The following is a 19,556-nucleotide window of genomic DNA, read 5'->3' on the forward strand; positions in this document are numbered from 1 at the left end:
CATGTATTTACACATATGTTGTTGTCTTTGCAGAAGAACTTGGATGCTAAAGAAAAAAGGCTGGGTATGAGAAAAAGAATACTGTAGGAAGATTGTATGTGCCTGTTCAAAGTGAAAAAAAGAAGCACCAATAAATCCATTTTGGAGAGCAAAGTAACTGCACCCTACATTATGCTTTGCATTTCTAGTTTCAACATAAAAGTGAAAACATTTCTATCAAAGCAGCAATCAAATAATTTGATGATACATACACCTCAGTAAGGGCTCAATAACAGACAGGCATCAAAAGAAATGGTTGTCTTCTAAAATAAAAATTTACACAGGAAATCCCCTAAGTCTCACCACTCCCTTCCAAACATCTTTGTGGAATTAGGATAACTTCTATGCAATATCACACCAAAAGTCCATTTATCAGGAGGCCTTTCAGCCTACAGATTACATCATATCCTCAAAATTCTTATTTAATGCAAGAATGATGGCCTTCATTTCCTGAAGACTTGTAAAAACTGAGATTCACTTGCAGCAATTTCTGCAAGAAAACTTCCCATGGGATCATTCTATTTCCTGTTTGAGCCACCCAGAGATTTGGTTAAGATTTATCTAGACACAAGTAGACATTGCTTAGCCTCTTATTTCACAGTCTCACTGCTATAACTGTAAAAGAAGAACTTGCTATGTGCATGTAGATTAGCCTAGTGAATGGAAGAAAACTGAGAAAGGTCAGTCACAAAAAGCTTTCTTACAGGAAATCATACAAAAGTTTCCAGCAATCTAAGTGAATGGTGATACCTTTTTCAACATAAATAATGATTTGCAAACTCTAACTCTTTATCGTAACTGACCACAAGATACACTATAAAATCTCCTTGAACAGAACTACTTCAAATGTTTAGGCTCTTCTTAATACTATACAGAGATTCCATATGCATATGTGAATATTCACATGTAGGAAGAGATGATAGTTCTTTCCTTAGGTTGTATTCTACACGAACATGCCTAGAAATAAAGCTCATAGTTCAACTCCTAATCTAGCCACTCCTTACACTGCATGGGCATTCAGTATGAATGTCAGAAGTTAAAAAAAAAAATTATTTATACAGGTAGTTTATCTCACTTGTGGGAGCACCCTTAAGTTTGATAGTTACAGTGGTTCTTACACCTAGGAGAGAACAGAGAAAGCTGTATCACATGGAGAGATGGAGTTCTGCACAAGAAAACAAAAAGCTGGGTTTAGTTCTGTTATTGTTTGATTTCTTAAATGTAAATTTGCCCCCATCCAGCACAAGTTGAAATGAAAAATGCATACAAACAGTAGTCAGAAAAGTCAGACTTGTTTCCCCTTGCTACCATTTCACATACGCTAACGAGAGATGATTTTTTCAGTCAGGCTTCTTTTTTTGCTTAGACTTGTAATACAATTATAAACATGTGTTTGCAATGCGTACAAACACATACCCACATATATAAGGGGAGACAAGATATGCTGGAATTAGAATATCTGCTTATATTCATTGAATTGGTGCACTAAAGTGGGTGGAAAACTAAACAAATGGAAGTGGTTGGAAAACTAAACAAATCCAATTCTCTAGCTTCCTTTAAAATTCAGTATGTCACTGAATGGACATTTACACATTTGATAGGCTACTCTGCCTTAGAAAATTATCTGTGAAAGACAAAGCAAGCAAGCAAGGACTGGTCTTCCTGAACCTTCTCCAGCATTCAGACAGTTCATACCAAAAGTCATCCCTGCTAAGCTCTATCACAGCTGTTGAGGGCACAACTATTCTGTGTCTCTCCATAAAAGTGCAGTAATGGAAATATTAACATAGACATGCAAGTTTAAGCACACTAAGTCTGCTCATATTGCAAATTCCTTTTTTTTTTCTCCTAAAAAACAACACTTCCATAAAAAAAGAGGGACACAATTCAAACTGAGCCTAAAAATTTACCTCTTGTCCTCTGACAGTTGTCAACACTGAAAATCTTACCCTAAGAGCACCAAGCATACATGATGGTTTTCAGTTCAAATTCATCCATTGCAGCAAGAGCTAAGATAAGAGTTTAAAAAAATCCCAAGCAAAACAAAGCCCAAGACTGGCCTTTTTATTAACTGTAAATGCACTGGTGTATATGGAACTGCTTCACGTAAATCAGGTTCACCAAGTCATTTAGGACATATCACACAGTGAGCCAAACCTCTGTGGGGTTTTAGTTCCTGCTACAACAAAGATAAGAAATAGGTCAGGTAGCGACAGGGGCCAAAGGGGAAAGAAACCCAAACGCATCAGGACTTCTTCAGGCAAAAACCACAGTGGAGGATAACTGTCAACACAAGTAAACCTTCAAACATGACAACTATGGCAGTGCCCCTTTGGTTCCTGTACACTTTATCAGCAGTCTGGAAGAAAAAGTACCCGCCGCCACGTTCCAGTTAAATGGGGTAACAAGCTGGCAGTGCCACTGAGATTAAAATCATCTAAGAAGTCTGCAGCATCATCTTGATGTATGCAAATCATCACACTCTTCCACCTTGCTGCAATCATATCCCTGATAAAAGCTAACAATTTTTCTGATGAGTTTCACATCAAACCTATTAAACAAGGGATGGGGAAAAGCACCCACAAGCACACAGAAGAGTTCTTTTGGTGTCACACTAGACAAAATAGCCTTGAAACCTGGGGGAAAAGACAGAATAATCTCATTTTATATTAACAGCCACCATGATCCAGAGGATCATCTCAGCCTATATGTAATCCTAACTATATGGGTAGCAAGTAGATGTAGTTACAAACACCTGTATTTTGATTTAGTACATGTTTTGAAGTCAAAGTAATAGTAACAGGAACCAACTTTCAACAAAGGAAAAATAGTGTAACTAGCGACCTTCAAAAAAACCAGACCTTTGACCATGAATGCATAAAACCAAGTTTCTATAGAAATCTACACTATCTACACTCTGGTTTTGCAGCAGAGTGGGATGTTTAACACTTTGTTTTGGTGGCTCAACGATCGCTGGAAAGTGATGTTACTTTGGCTCCACACATTAATAAAGAAGTTACACCACATAAAGAACTGAAGAAAAGTATCTCACAACTCTGCTGCTACTAAACACCTGTGTTTCTATTTCTATTCTAAGCATTAAGGAAAAATGGAAAAGAGTGCTCTCAATTCTGACAACAGAAGTACAGTGTTTGTTGTTCAGGGCATGATCCTAGCAGTGGAACTCATCCAGCCAATGACTTTGTGAGAAGCAAGAATCCCAATATGCATTTGAGTCCTTTTTAACAAGATGTTTAAGCATGTGTGAAGCACAAACTATCAAGAAACTCAAGTACCCAGATGGCTCTTAGGTTTTGTGTGCCCTGTTCAGTAGGAATTTAATTCTCTCTACAGAGGTGTTATTAGCACCTTCATCCAAGGTAAAATGTTCTTTCCACACAACCATCCCGTTAAAATCTTCAGTTGTTTGAGGATGCTAAATAAAAGCCAAATTTATAATTTTCATACTTCTGCCAACCCCATCATGACTACACATATTTTGTCACACATGCAGTCAAATAGTTAAAAAAAGTATGCCAAAATAGACACAGCAGGATAATCCTTCTTAAGTTCAGCTGAGTGACAGAACATGACAGCAACCTCTGGAAGGAAACTGGACTTCTGTGACATATCAAATAAAACAAATCACACTTGGAGACAGCTAAGTTATTAAGGCAGTCCTACCATCTGAAGGTGGTGAGGCAAACGTAACAGTCACTGTTTCTGTGAGAACATTCCCACTGTCTGTGGTCCACTGCAGCTGAAAGGAAAAAGATCTCAGTTCTCAGAAAGGGTGCAAGTTTGTCTACCACAGGAACATGGGCTCAATACAGTACCCATATCAAAACAGTGTCTAAAACTACACTTTCTTATAACGATGTATTTTGGGAGCTCTTGGTTTACAAAAAAAAAAAAAAAAAAAAAGATTTTTTAACATGCACTGTACCAGGGAGGCTAAAGACTGCTCATGACAGTTCAAAGACTTTAAAATAGAAAACAGCCAAACCATTTGGGCTGACTATCAAGTATCACTCACTCACCTGGGCCAAGAGCATCATAGGGAAAGGGAAAAGACTGATGACACAGCATGATTTAAGAGTACAGTTTGTCAAAGCTGATTTAAAATCAGCAATTCCTCAGCAGTGAGCCTCATAACTGGGAAAACTAGGATTACTGTGTATCCCTTATTACTCAATAGGTGGAAGAAAATGAAGGAACAACACATAAGAGTCACTGAGCATTCTGAAGTATCTACTTCATGCTTACTTCACTTGCTACAAAGTGCATTTATTAATATTTACACATTCAAAATGTTGTGCAAGCCCTAGTTTAGACTGCACCTGAGACATACTTCATCCCCATTTTTCAGATACGGAAAAGTAATAGTAACTTCTCCAAAACACAGACAGTGACAAAGCCATGAATAAAATTTTCTGATGCGTGACAATTTTTCTACACCACATAGTTTTCAGTTCATGCAGTCATCATGAAGTGCCAGTATTACATAATTTGTCAATCAACTAATAGCAATCTAATGTAGATGAGATAAATACTGAATAAGGTCAGAAGGTTTTATTCTCATTTAATCCAATCTTGCTCAAACAGAGATTCCACTGAAAATATTGCTGCTGGAAATATAGTCATTGAAAACTCTGGACGAAATACAGCTAAATGGTAAAAATGTAAAGTAAGATTTCCAGTATTTAACTCCAAAAATCATAAAGAAGCACAAAGGCCAACGTACCATTGCTGGGATACTTTCCGAGTTATACACCATCTCGCCATTCCTCAGGGACTTCTGCACTTCATGAATGTGGTTCTTGATGTCATTCACAGTGGGGAAGAAGGACAGGTTATGTCTTTCTGGCACTTCATCAGGCTTGAATAATTCTCTTTCCACATACTTTCTGTCACATGTTAAAGGACATTAAAATGTATATTTAAAATATATTATGCTATTTCTCTGTGTTATAGACACTGCTACCTTCTGCCTCCCCTTGTTGCAATGACAAGACAAGAGCAACCTAGATGATCTTCTAACCCAGCTCTTTGTGCATCTGCTACAGAGTTTGAAATTAAAACCCCCATTTATTCAACTAACTTTCAAGAGGACAGCAGCTCTTAGCGGCTACCTACAATAAAATGGAAAGAGAAGACAAAAGTTGGGAAAAACAGATTCTCATGACATATGGAAAATATATTCAGTAATGCATCAGCACTGCCATTTAGTTGCAAACCAAATTAATCAAATGCAAAAGCAGATATAGCACTACAGACTGAGAATGTGCCAGACAGTTCTGTACCTTAGTTGCTTCCTCACTGCATAGACCTGCTCTATTCCCTGAGACACCAGTTCTCGGATCTTGTCTGCCACTTGAGGATGAAGTCGGGAAGGCAGAGTACAGCTCTCATCTCTAACAACTTCCTCCTCCTCCTCAGGAGAAGACACAGAAAAATGGGAGGGTGAAGAAGGGAGGCAGGAAGTTTCCATTTCATGATATTGGTGGGCTTGCTGAGTGGGTAACTGTACATACCACCTGGCAAGAAGGAAAGAGTTTCTACACACAAATCTCAAGCAAAGGCACAAAAAATAAGTCTCTTGGGGGAAGAGTCTGACAATCACAAACAAGATGGTTAGACTGACTTAAGTTTTTACAGCTCCTGAGCTGGAAGATACTGCCTTTCATAGCTCAGGGCCCTCTCACACCTTTCAATGCGAAATAAACCAGCTCAAATCCCCAAATAATATAACTATTGCTATCTATTCCCTGCATGAAAACACCTGCTGAAATGCCACAGCCTGGTGCTTAACACATTTACCAAATTAATCCTCTAGAGCCACAGAAGTCTTACTGACATTCTGGGATTTTTTACTATTGATATTAAGCAAGGGCCTTATTATTGCTCTTTTTTACTTCATTTGTCAAGATAAAAGTGGAAGTTTCACCTGAGGACACCGCCAGCATCTATCAAGTTCTTCTTCAGCATGTTGAATGCTTTCTCCTGCTCCATTCTTATGATCTTCTTGTCAATTTTAGGGTCAGTAGGAACCCTGTATTCCGGGAACTTTTGAACCTTTTTAATATAGATCCTTCCAAGGTGAGGGAGGAGGAGGAGAAATAGAAAAAAAATCCTCCTTCAGTACACTTTGCCCTCAGGGGGGGAAGGCAAAAACCCCACCTATTTCGTGTCAGATATTAGTATAGAAAAAGCTCAAGCAGAGCATTGCAGGGGGTGAGTAGCCTGTAAGAGAGCTGTAGAATTGTTAAGGACACACCAACAGAGATGGATGAAGATGGATGCAGACAGGCACACTTCTGGTCTGGAAGCCACTCAGCCAGAGTGATTTTGCACCTCAGCAAAACCCCTCTGTCCCTCAGTATAGTAAAAGCACAACACCATTTCTGACCAGGCTGTAGTTCACCCAGTTTGAAGCCAGAATTGAGCACATACATACCTAGCTGCAACTGGCCAGGTAAACACACTCTTAGCTCAGTAAAAACTGAACAAGCACCCAGGAGGATGCTCAAGGACAAAGAGAAAAACCATTAGTATTGGATAAGGAGAAAGTCTCCAGTGAACAGGAAGAACTGTAACTCCTTCAGAAAATAGGACATCTGTTAAATTAAGATGATTGACTGATATGAGTGCAATGAAAAAACAACAAATAAGATGACAAAGTTTTAGGGCCAAAAATGGTCACTAAAGGACACCACAATAACGGACTAATGCTCAGGTAGAGAATGATTCCCACTTGTATTTCACATCGTAATGTACTGCTACTTTGCATCCAGGCAACCTATCAAATCTCAGCCTTATTCATTTTAACAGGACAGCATCTCTTCCTTCCCTCTAAATGAGTATTAACCTCAAGTTATCAAGGAGATGAAGTTAAGGGCTACACTGTGTATGAGCTATCAACCCCAAACAGTGGTCTGTCAAGGCTCACAAAGAACGCTTTCTTAGGATGCCAAGTAGCTCTTCCAGCTTTATAGACAATTCTTACCTTGCTGGACAGGTGGCTTTGTACAGATGGCCAGAGGTGCTTTCCTGCTCACCAGCTTTTTTGGGCTGGAACCCTTTCCTCCGTGGCCCATATTGGCACTCCATTACAATGGCTCTGCTTCCTGGGAACAGAAAGTAATGCCCAATTTATTCAAGCAACCACTGAAGTTATGACACTAAAACAGTAACTACACAGAAGATGAGAGTTTCGAAACAGTTATTTCTGTTTACCATCAGACTTCAGAAGGCAGTACACTTAAGTGTAGCAAGCATTCAGATATAATGCAAATACTTCTTTTACAGCATGTAAGGAACACAGAGCATTGTCAAAGCATTTCCCACACTTATTACACCTCACAACATTCCTGCGACATATATGAAGGCAAAATATTGGATTCTGCCCTGGTGAACACCAATATTTTACAAGGTGAGCAGCCTTGCAAGTTACCAAAGGAGCACAATGCTGGTAATAAACGTAAGAGAAGGACAATCCCCGAAATAATCAAGAAAATCCACAGATGAAATCACAGGTCAGCAGCTATCACCAGCCTCCTGTCTTAAATCACTACTTCAGACCATCTGTCCCATAAATTCTTACTTGCAAGTCTGACCTATCTTATCTGCTAAATAACACTGTTTCAGTGTGACATATCCACACAAAACCAGACAGGCTTAAACAAATATTGCTTTGCTCTAAATTTGAAGTAAGTGACTTCTTCCAGTCAGACCTCTAACAAAAGCTAACAGGTATAGCATTAAAGTGGTCAAGAAAGGAACTTCTTCCGAATTTCTTCCATGTCATGTTTAGTTATCTTTTATTTATAATTCATATACTCCAGTATGCAGGCAAGGAGCTGCCTGTACCAAAAGTGATATAACCAAAACCTTTTTAAGTATCACAACAGCAACATAATGTGTTTCCATAAGACACCAAATGATCTATTGCCTTAGAGTGTGACATTAAAAAAAAAAATTAAAAACCATTGCAAATAAATAAGAAATTTAAAATATAACTAAATCAAAGTTCTAGAATTGAAAAGACTTCAACAGCTTTAAACTAGTCCTTGCTAATACGAATCTCAAAAGCAATTTGATGGGGCCCTTTTTTTTGCAAAAGTATCAACTATCCAAAATTCTTATTAAAAATAACAATCAAGAATTTGACGATTAGTGCATGGTTTACACTATAGGGAGCTACCCAGCTTCTCTATATTTCCCCACAGCTGAAGAACAGCAGGGATGCTATTACAGATTGATTCCACTTATGCAGAAGAGATAAATTCCTCAAGAACAACACTTTTGTCCTACACAATTGTCCTGCACAGTTTAGAATTCAGTTATCTGGGATTTAAACTGCAGTGCAGTAAATCATATTTACAGCCTCTGCTCTACAGGTGTAAAGGATTGTAATGAATGCTTTTCATAGAGGAGATATAAACTAAACCTAAATATATTGGAAAGGCAACACATTTGAAATATGCATAATGCCTGTTCGGGGTCTGAGCAGAGCAAAAAATATTACAATGTAATAATCTGAGTCTCTATTAGTCTACAACACTTGAAAGAAAATTTATATGTGTTTTTGCTCTAAGTATCTTACTATGGGGAAATTCATTTATCATGCAGATCTTACAGAAACTAAATATGTCTCATGCATTATGGGGAAAAATAAAAGTGTAAGTTGTTTTGGCTTTGTTCTTACCTTTCTTAAAGCTTCAGACAAAGTGTGAAGTATAAAACTGGTGCTAACATTTCACTTTTTCAGTTACTTTCAGAAAAAAAAAAAGACAAAAACCCAGCACACAACCTACATTCCAGCCGTTCATGATCCTTACACAACAATTAAAACCTGTTCATTTCATATCCGAATGAACTCTTAGTAATTTCACATATGCATTGCATGAGTTAAATATGTAATTACCAACTTGTGAAGTCTGCACATAAATTTTAAAAAACAAAAATCTGTCTGCTGAGATATGTAGATGTTTATTTTGTTTTTTAAATTTGTTTTTTTAAAGGGTGCCATTTAAATAGTGTATTGGCTCCTGTGGAACAAACTCTTCAAAGGATCTACAAGTTAGGCAAGAATACTCAAAAAAGCTTTTTCCCTTATGAGAACTTTTACAACCTGATAGAGCAGATGGGATCTCCACCTAAAGATCTCATCACAAGAACCTCCATCAAATGGTAGTTAACTAATTTATTCCTAAAGAACAAAAGGAAGCAATCACAACAAAACATAAGCTTGTGGTTTCAGGGAAACAAGCTCCTTCAGACTGTATCACAGAGGTGTCCAAGTTGGTTTTTTTTAAATGTTTGTGCCTTGACTTTATCAACACTAAGGAGCACCATAAAGATCCTTCTTTATGGCCAGTCAGCAACTGACGTTGAAATTTTGAAAGCAGTTATTACAATAAAAGTTAGTTACCTGCATTGACAAAGGGGATCCCATCATATGGGACATATTGAGATTTCCACATCAACCGTGTGGCGGGTTTGGCTGGGCTTGGAGACTGGCGCGTCCCCCACACACTTTGTGTTTGCTGCTTGTGTAGCGTTAGTACGCTCTCTAATTCTGTCTCGCTCACACAATAGCCGCGGTACGAGTCCCCAATTTTCTGCATGGAAAGGAGGTGAAATAATAGGATTATTCACCCAGCTGACTGCTGAACATTACACAAGAAAACAAAAGCAGTCAGGGACTCAGGCAGGTGAGGACACAGGTCCAGATTTCTGGCATTTCACGGTTTTTTCTCCCCACTAGTATCCTCATAAATAGATTTACCAGAGGATCCAACACCAAAGAAATCCCCACTGAGGTTAGGATTTTGTCAGTCTTCCAAGACGCTATATACACCAAGAACCCCTGAAAAGTTTACAGTTGCTGCCAGCTATGATTTCCATAAGACAACTTCGCTCCTGTTGTTTTCCCCAACACACACTTCAGTTGCAGTCACCTCCTAGACAAATTTATCTTCTGCAAACATTTTCACTTGACTCCCACAGAGAATCTCTAAAGCACTGAAAATTGTCTATGCATCTGCTTCAACACACAGACACATTGCACTGAGCTGGAGCAGAATATACCTGCTTATACCACCAGTAACTGCCTCACCCACTTAGTGCACTAACTGTGAATTGAATGTCTCACGTAATACCCCTCCCAGTATTCAAGGCACTCTTGATTCTCAGCATTACACAGAAACATAATATACCAAATTTGCCATGTGCAAATTGATGATGGTTTCAATGAACTCTGCTAAGCTCTGGGCAACTCCAGAAAAAATGAATCTGACCTGACTCAAAGCAAAAAAAAAAAACCAAACCCCAACAAACCACAAAAAAACCCCCACACACTTGCTGACTTTGCAACATCCCCTGTGACAGCTGTTCAGCTACTCAGAGCCATCACAGCTGGTTCAGTGCTAGTCTACCAGGGCCAGCCAGCAAGCAGCAAAACCACTAGGACAGAGAAGAGATTTACATCCGAATTCAGAATGCCATGTTCGCTTCTGTTCATATGCAGCTCAGGATCAGGCTGACCAAGCAGCTGGATGGTTATAACAGTCAGAGTACTTTGCTAGCTCAGTCTTACAGTATCTCTGCGGGGCAAATGCATGGTGAATGAGTACTAAAGTCTGATGGATCTATTTTGCCGCCTTCAGTGACAGAGCAGCCAGATATTTAAATAATACTGGCAATAAAAGCAGCAACAGTGTCTCTCCAAGATTATTATCGCACAAATACTTTAGTGACAACTGCATAAAACCTGCCTCATAGTCACCTAAGAAAAACAAAATGTCTGTGGTTAGCAGGACTGAAAGTCAACAAAGAACACAACACCTTGTGAATGAACTGGGCCAGCACGGTGTGGCTGCTAGTGCAAGCCCAAAAGCAGAGGGTTATGTATGCACCGGCTGCATGAGCCATTCTGATAGCAGTTGCAGCTCACTGCACTGCAAGCACACTGCTCCAGCACTTTAGAAAGTCTACATAGGCTGCACTCACACAGCTGTGGTGAGTAAGAGAACTTGGCGATTGTTTAGCCAGAAATTATAAATAACATTTCTGTCCAACACTTGATCTGAAAAATCCAGGAGAAGCAAAGCAGCCTGGGACGCATCAGAAGTACCTTCTTTATGGGAACCTGGGATGCCTCCTTTCACAAGAGGGATTACAGTACCACTCCACACAGTGAATACAGCGTGACCAGCGTTTTTCTTTCCATATCTTATGCCTGTCACTATAAATAGGTCATTGACCTTATTCTAGGGAGATGAGAAGACTGATAAAACTGTTGTGCCTGAAAAGTAGCAATAGCAGTTAAAGCACTGTCTCTATTCTGGCTTTACTTCTGTGCAAGATAAATCATTTTCCCAAAATTGGTGGGAGTGTAGGAGGAGAAGAAAATCATACAGCACATAGGATCCCTGCTCTCTAGAAGCTTCCCAAGTAGGAGCAAATGGACAAATGAGACCATCTGCTCCACACAAATAAATGAACTTAGCTTTGTACAGTTGATTAATTAATGCAGTTTTTAATTACACTCTATTTCAGTATGCTGAAACATGCTAGAAACGCATTCTGATCAGACCACTGAAAACTGAATAGGTTATAGAAAATAACTATTTTTCTTTAAATCCACTTTTATTAACAATGTAATTACTTTAAAGTAATCGGATACTCTCCAATCCCTTCACTCCAGCCAAGCTTCAAACTGAAAAAGGGAGCAGGTTTTTTTTCCCCCCACCAGCTTCATCTCAGCAAGGGAACATAAATGCTTACACTGAAGTGCGCACACCAAGACTGCAGTTTTCCTTGAGTGAACTAACTGCAGCAGGATACCAGAAGCATTACATTGTCTAGGCATAGCAAGTGTAAGCTGAGTATTTCAAGGCAGTCAGGGAATCAACACCAAACACAGAGCTTAGTGCTAATTTTGGACAGCTGCATCTTTTACTGCTCTGTGTTTGCCTGCAGCACTAACTGCCAAAGGAGTCACTGCCCTTCGGGGTTCAGTCCTGGCCAGGTCCCTGGGATCCACGATTGGCAGCACATACCCAGGCTATGCCATGGCTTCACCTGCTGGCACCACCTGTAGAAGTCACAAAGACCTCAACACTGTTTGTTTCTATTCCGGCAAGTAACTGAAAGAGTGGAATCGTGAGTTGCCATATTTATCTGCACCTCTACTATATCTCCAAATTCCAGTTGGACCCCTCAATCCTGTTACTAGTAACAAAACATTCTGCAAGAGAATCAAATCCCATTGTCTCTAGTCTGTGCCCACGAAAAGGCACATGCATCCCAGCAGTCTCCAGGGAATTTACACTGTGTAACTGACAAACTCAGCAAAGCAACTCTGCTGATAACATGCAAAGAGGAAGAGAATTTGGCTTACTTCTCCTTGGATGGGCTGACTGCAGGGAGAACAGCAACAAAATAATTTTGTTTTAAAGGCACGGGGAGGATTTATGCATAAAGACAATAGTTCTGCTGAAGAGCAGAGGCAGATGTTTATATCCTCAGAATACATTTAAACAGACAATATTTTGATTTCCTTTTCTTTAAAAATAAGAACTCTTCTATAAATGCTGCTGCTGTGAACTTTAAACACAGCAGGTGAAATTTCTCGTAATAGACTCAGACAGACAAAGCGAATCATAATACAAGTCCTCCTATAAAATTAAACCAGTAAGAAATGATTCAGATAAGCTACAGGGATATTATGACAGGGAAGTATGTGATTAAAACACAGTAATAAGGGTTATACATCTTACCGGACTTTTAACAATTCACTGGCCAACTGAAATAAGTAATTTATCCTGTGAAAACGGTATGTCCACCATGGAAGAACTCATGTTATTAATTTTCTGACCTCTTTAATGTTTAAGTAGATATAATAGTGGACAGTACCATTTGTATGAAATAAAAGGCATATAAAAAGAGGAATAGATTAATATATTTAGTTAATTTAAAAAATATTTCTAAGTGGATACAGAAAGAAATTAGATTTCTAAGTCCCTGCAACTGCAATTTCCAGTTATCTGTGGCCAAGCCAATAGGAAAAACTTCAAATGGTAGGGATCTCTAAATAGGTGAACCAGCTAGAGAGAGTATGAGTTTTCCTTTTAAAAAGTATTACGAGAAAGTAAAATAAACATCTATCAAGAAGAGTCTGGTAGCAGGAGGAAGGGGCAGGTGATCTCTCAAGAATCCTCCTATCTCCCCTCCCTTCCTTTTAAGTGATTTATGATGCATTCTAGCTGTTGATATCATCTTAGTCATCCGGACAGTTCTGCAGACATCTAACAATATGCAAATAAAGAGAGAGTTCTGTTTAGGTCAAAAGCTGTCACTGGGAATAAAGACAGCACTTTTTAACAAAAGAAAAATCAAGCACAGGTAACAGTGTTGGTAAAAAAAACAAAAAAAAAAACCCCATACAAACCAAAAAGTCTGTGAGATTATTTAAAATAGAAATACTGATATTAAGGCACTCTAAGTTCCAGACTTGACCCCAGCGAGTCACATGGATTTTGATTTCTATGTGACAACAAAAACTAATATGAACAGTTACAGACTTAGGCCATACAAAAGCAATTATATTCTTTACTTAATGGATCACTAAGGGCAACAAAAACCAATTTGCTCAGCAGACAACAGCAGAGCTTGCACTGCAGTTCAAGAGTAAACTCTACTACAGCACACAATGGCTTTTTCCAGCACTGTACTGCATCAAGATTTCAGAAGCACATTTTTTGCTTCAGGAGCTGTTGATGGTCAGTTATTCTAGCATTCCCAAAAAAATGAAGGGATTCCATAGCATTTTATATGTTTAAGTGTGCTAGTAGTACCAGCTAGTAGCAGTACTATTTCATAATACCAAGAAGCTTGAACACAACTTTTACAACTATGAATTATTCCTTTCATGGAGTAAGATCATTATCTTAGATCTAGATGATAAAACATCGTCAGAATTTTTTGCAGCCCACCTCACAGTTCCTGAGACGGCGCGCCCATGCAGGTGTATTTGGTGGCAATGGCTGGAGAGGGATGGGAAAGGGATCTTCCACAACCCTGAAAAATAAAAAAGTATAGTTGAAGTCTATACATCCAGGAAAGAAACAATTTAGTCTAAACAGGTAACGGATCAGTGCATTATGTACAACCCTGCAGCATATGATCAAACTATAGATACTGTATCAACTTCCCTTAAAAACCTTGGGTTAATTTTCCGCATATTCTGTTTCATTGTTAAAATCATTTACAGTAAATGTAAGTATTCAAAAAACCCACTGTTTTCTACATTCAGGAAGACCTCTGAGCATTCAGTATTCTCAATATTGTTGCTTGACAATAATAGACAAAACATGGTGAAATAGACCAGTTGATTGTCTTGATAATTTTCTTATGCAGATTGATGGTAGAATGCTAAAGATTAAAACCAATATCAAACACTAGTTAAATGCTGCACTTTTTAATATATTTTAAATTACTGAAAACCAGCTGCAATAACTGTTTTAAGAATCTAGTTCCTCCATGCTCTAAATCCTGGGGCAGATATAATGCTTACTCAATGTTTATTATTCTAAAGCTCAAGTGCATCACCTCCTGTCCATACCAATATGTCTCCTTTCCAGCATTATTTTTCTAACACGTACACACCGTGTTCACAAAATCCATTCACCAACTGTTTCTCTTAATTTTAAATGTTTCTTGAATATATATAATTTGTACTGCAGTGAGATTACTCTAATCTCTTTCACGTCTTGATTTCAAAAAAGCATAAACCAATGCAAAGCCAGCCTGCAATCCACAGAGTAAATGTTGTCTTGGGCGGGGGGGTTGACCTTTTTTTTTGTTGTTGCTTTGTTTGGTTGGTTTGGGTTTTTTTTCTTTTATTAAGCAAAAAAGAATTTCACAATATTCAGGAATTAAAATAGTAGGCATCCCTTAGCATGGGGACAGAATCAGGTGGATATCAAGAGAAGAAAAACATACCAGCTATTTTAACTTTAGAAACTTTGCTGACCAATCTGCCTGTCTACATGTCCCACCAAAAAAACCACAATTAGCATCTACTCTCATATTTTATCAAAGAAAGCTGAAGAAGTTATCCAGAGAACAAAGATTAGGCTCTCCCTGTTAATGCTAACTATTGAGATCTCTATCTAAAAAATTAATCTCTACAATCAATACTCTTCTTGTGGTAGGATGGTTTGTATAGGTTTTAATATACCCATACAAGAAACCCTGCTCCCTCAAACTTCAACCTTCCCTGCAGTCCCTTCACTGGATCACTGTCAACTCTTGGTTGGCAGTATCAATGTCTGTTTGGAGTAATTTCAGTAATTTGCAATGTGTTACTTTAAACGTCACATACTGCTCTGCTTAGAATATATCCAACTATCTCCAGAACACAGGTACTTTAGCTGCTTTTTCCACTGCTCTGCCACATACAAAAGCTGCCTGCAAACACAATTAGCTACACATCATTCACTAATACTAAGGGTTCACAATCTCCATTCTATGGTAATTTTGTGATAACCACTGCAAAAACAAACTGCAAGAAAAAAAGGAAAAACTAAGAGTGAATCAAAGTGACTGTTCATCCTTTTAACTCCTCACCTACCTGGTGGTTGTCTTCTTTGATACGGTGAGAGATGCCTGTGGATGTAGAATGTAACTGCTTGCACTGTCTGCTATAGCAGCCACTGCCACAGTCTGCAAGTTCCCATCACCATGCTTCTCTTCTGAAACATCTTTGCAAAAATAAAACAGCCCCCTAGTTAATAACTGAACTTGGAATGGGGAAATGACAAGCTGTGATTAAACTCTGTGTGTTAGAAAAACAAGCATTTTGACATATGAAATAAGATTTCTAGATGATAGAGTAGTTTAATAGTTGTGAATCAATACTCAAGCTCTAGGCACACATATGAAGATAAACTTGATAAGGTTGTTTGTACTCAAGGACTTTGGTAATCATGCTACTGCTAATGAATCCTTCCATAACAAATCAAATAATCATAAGAACTTGTAAATTACTCTGCTTTACATTTCCACAAATCCATACAAGATTGCACAACTATTTTGTTCAGCTGCAAATCACACACTGGTTGAGATTATGATACTGCTTTGTACTTAGAAAAGAACACCTAAACAAGAAAAAAACAGACATCTTGTAATTGAATCTGACATGCTGTTAGAACAAATGTTTTAGACTTTCTTGATAACAGGGAGCAATCTGTAAGCCAAAAAATACCGTTAGATTGAAGCCTGCATGTATAGTTAAATAAAAACATAATGGAAAACTGTGAAAACAGACATTTGATACTTTGGGCTCAACATAAAGAAAAGGGAGCTCGCTCTCTGTGGATTTTTGTCCTTCAATTATGAAAGTTTCTTTCCCCCACCCTGAGAGAGTGTTAAGCTATTGACTCAGTACAGAAATCACTCCACTAGAAAGCTTGTGCCAGAAGATTCCTAAGTGTGCACCTCAGAGTAACACCACTCTGGCTTAAAGCTTGGAGCACTGGTTCCTTCTTTGTAGACATGCCCTTAAGACACCACGGTCTGCTCTGAAGCCTGTGCCATTTCATGCATTACCACCATGTGCAGGCAAGTGAAACTCAAGGGCTGACAGTCCATTCTCCTTCCCCTTTAATCTCCACAGTAAACCAATGACAAGCCTTACTGTCTTTTGAAGATCAAATAACTACAAAGTCTTTTACACAGTAAGTCTCTAGAAAAAAATAAAACCCAAAAAACCCACAAAAAAAGCTGTAGCACTGTTGTAGAACATGTATTCAAACACTGTGAAACTGAGCTATTTGCAAACAGGGAGCCCAATGTAGGATGAAAAATGGGAATACAAAAATTCTATTCAGCATTGCAACTTACTGCCTACAAAAAGTAGCAGCCATTCTTCAGTAACTAAAGGCTCATGGTCTACTTAATGTCACAGAAGACTACACTGTAACCAAACAGTGGTCTCACCCCTGCAAGAGCAGGTGCAGAGGGAAAGAAGGATGAGTAGGAGCAAGCCTTTCAATGCAAGGTCAGGAAATCATATTATTCCAACTGTAAGAGAAAAGGGCTGGATCATGGCTTAAATCCCAACTCTCTTTTCTATCCAGCCAGCATCAGGACTCTAGTCATACCTTTGAGCTCTCATTCCACTGGAGCACTTAACTAGTGCTCAGATTTTGAGAATTTGCTCAAATTTTGAGAATTTTATCCAGAAAATGCAAAAACAGTTTAAAAAAACCTTGGAGAGTTTAACAAAATGTGACCACCTAGTTCTCGGTCTTCTTCTGTGAATACAAACTAGTACACAGCATTTTGCTACCCCACAAGGCTTGCAGATCAATGCTTTCAGATTTCAGTATGTCCCTTTTCTAGAGAAAGCTTAAAATTTGTGCTTCCAGTTGTGCATCTCACCACATGCTTAAAATGAGACCATTAACAGATAGAGGGGAAAAAGTTAGCAATGAAGTGAAAGTTACATCTCATTTTCTTCACTGGGAACTGAATTTCTACCTGGGAACTTCATTCCTGGCTTCATAAAAGATGCATCATCACCAGACCAGAAGAACATTAATTCTTCTATATGCATTACATGAATTAACTACTTTGCTCAAAATGAAGTAAACAGGCAGTGAAAATTTGAAGCTGATAGTACGGCTGTCTGACTTGGCACCGATACCCTTATTAATGGTAAATAAGGCAAGAAGCAGCTTTGTGCTCTATATCTCTATCTATCCATCACATATCTAAAGTAAGCATAATAGCTCTTCTTTCATAAGGCTTTTGCCCAACAGAAAACGAGGTGTGTGGGGTGCCAGATGCATAGTCATAAAGCAGATTCGGTAAGTATGTATTTTTGTCTTATAACTGACTTAGAAAAGAAAACACATACAAACAAAGTGCTTAAAAAGAGATTGTGCAGGATATGCTTAGTCAAAGGAACACACATCAAGACTCACAGGTTAGACTCACCCTGCGTGCTGGCCACATCCAGAAGTTGACCTTGAGGAATAATCACTTGGGCCATTCCTGGCTGGGCAGAAGGAATGACATGCAGCACCTGTCCATTTTCTGACTGGCTGGCAACAATCATCTGGAAGGCAATCACACAAAAGCATGAATGGCACTAGTTTGTATGGTGAACATCATGCAGCACAACTGGGTTTGCCTATTACCAGAACAGGAAATATTCTGGTTGGAACTGGGGCCTGTAAATTAACTTGATTTCACATAATAAGGAAACTGCCTATTTACTGTCAGTTTCTTAAAATTACTTTTCCCCTGTAAAATAGCCCTTTAACTGATTAAAGGAGAGGAAAAAAAAAACACCTTACATGATTTTATGATGAATCACACATTTATTTGAAACTTACAACACTATTATTAAAGCTATCAAAAACCTGAAAGCAATTCATAGTTCAATTCACTGTAACCCCATTCATGGACTAGCAGAACTAATCACAACACATAAAAATTTTGACCATTACTCCTAAGAAATTCACTACTATGGGCAGTTTTTTATGCAAAAGCAGATAGAAGAAAAACTCCAAGACTTTAAAAAAAAAAAAAAGTACATTAAATCTCCTAGAATTCTGGAAAACTTAAACAACTGCTTATGGTAAACTTTCCCATCATCACCAAGGTCTCATTCCCAACAATGTTATAAAGCCTAGAATAACATAAAATATCGTCTTGTTTCTGATTTATTACACTTTAAATGGGTGAAGTGTCTTTAGTGCCAGTACAAGACATGCCAACCAAACGCTCTGGATGAGTTACCTTTTTACAAAATAAGTGTTAAGAATTACAAAGCCATGTTTTAAGCAAACTAATCGGGGGGGGGATGGGGACACGACATACTGGGTGAGCTTATCGCTAATGTTCTAATCCCCCCCCAAAAAAAACCCACAGAGAGACTTATCCCAGGAATACAGAGAAAGCAGCAGCGGTAGAAGTACAAGATCTCATCATACAGTAACATCCAGGCTTGATAATGACAGAAGACGTAAACTGTTGTTTAATAAAATTAGTAACGGCTGCAGACAGGATTTGCCTACCTGAGCAGGGTTTCACACTGACTCACCATGGGCGCACTGGGCCCTCCTAGGGGCTGCAGCTCATAGAGAGGCTGCCCGGTTTGGTCTGCCAGCTGGAACTCCTCTGCAGAGTGAGGCTGCGGCTGGGGTGGCCGCGCGGGTGCTGCCGATGATGGAGAACTGCCCGAGATGCGTACTGCGATGGGCAAGGCTGTGGGAGAGTCACTCTGTCCAAACAATGGATCCCTGGAATCCATGCAGGTTAGATGCTTTCACAGAGGAAAAACAGTAAAATGTACTTTAATCTTGAGTAGCAATTTCTATTAAAAAAAAAAAAAAAAGAAGAAAAGAAAGAAAAAGAAAAGAACACTTAAAACCAGTGTACTGTATTGTAAACTTGGAGGGAGCTCTTGTCCTTCCGATCAAGAGGCTACTAGCTAACAC

At 38.7% G+C, this 19,556-nt stretch overlaps 1 protein-coding gene across 19 annotated transcripts in view; it reads right to left on the reverse strand.

The window, feature by feature from the left end:
* CARF (calcium responsive transcription factor) overlaps positions 1 to 19,556 on the reverse strand; it is a 40,621-nt gene that overhangs the window by 14,627 nt on the left and 6,438 nt on the right. For 14 of the 19 annotated variants that reach the window (XM_074829390.1, XM_074829402.1, XM_074829398.1 and 11 more), the window contains 10 exons: positions 19,160 to 19,381; positions 18,049 to 18,169; positions 15,680 to 15,809; positions 14,040 to 14,124; positions 9,473 to 9,662; positions 7,046 to 7,166; positions 5,987 to 6,130; positions 5,343 to 5,576; positions 4,784 to 4,946; positions 3,724 to 3,799 (listed from right to left, as the gene is read on the reverse strand). In XM_074829390.1, the coding sequence (XP_074685491.1) occupies positions 3,724 to 3,799; positions 4,784 to 4,946; positions 5,343 to 5,576; positions 5,987 to 6,130; positions 7,046 to 7,166; positions 9,473 to 9,662; positions 14,040 to 14,124; positions 15,680 to 15,809; positions 18,049 to 18,169; positions 19,160 to 19,381 (1,486 nt within the window). Of the gene's footprint in view, positions 1 to 3,723; positions 3,800 to 4,783; positions 4,947 to 5,342; positions 5,577 to 5,986; positions 6,131 to 7,045; positions 7,167 to 9,472; positions 9,663 to 14,039; positions 14,125 to 15,679; positions 15,810 to 18,048; positions 18,170 to 19,133; positions 19,433 to 19,556 lie in introns of those variants that run through there. The other 5 variants (XM_074829404.1, XM_074829403.1, XM_074829405.1 and 2 more) reach the window with 3 other exon arrangements.

The sequence above is a fragment of the Strix aluco genome, chromosome 6 (genome assembly GCF_031877795.1).
Source record: "Strix aluco isolate bStrAlu1 chromosome 6, bStrAlu1.hap1, whole genome shotgun sequence".
NCBI classification, from domain to species: domain Eukaryota; kingdom Metazoa; phylum Chordata; class Aves; order Strigiformes; family Strigidae; genus Strix; species Strix aluco.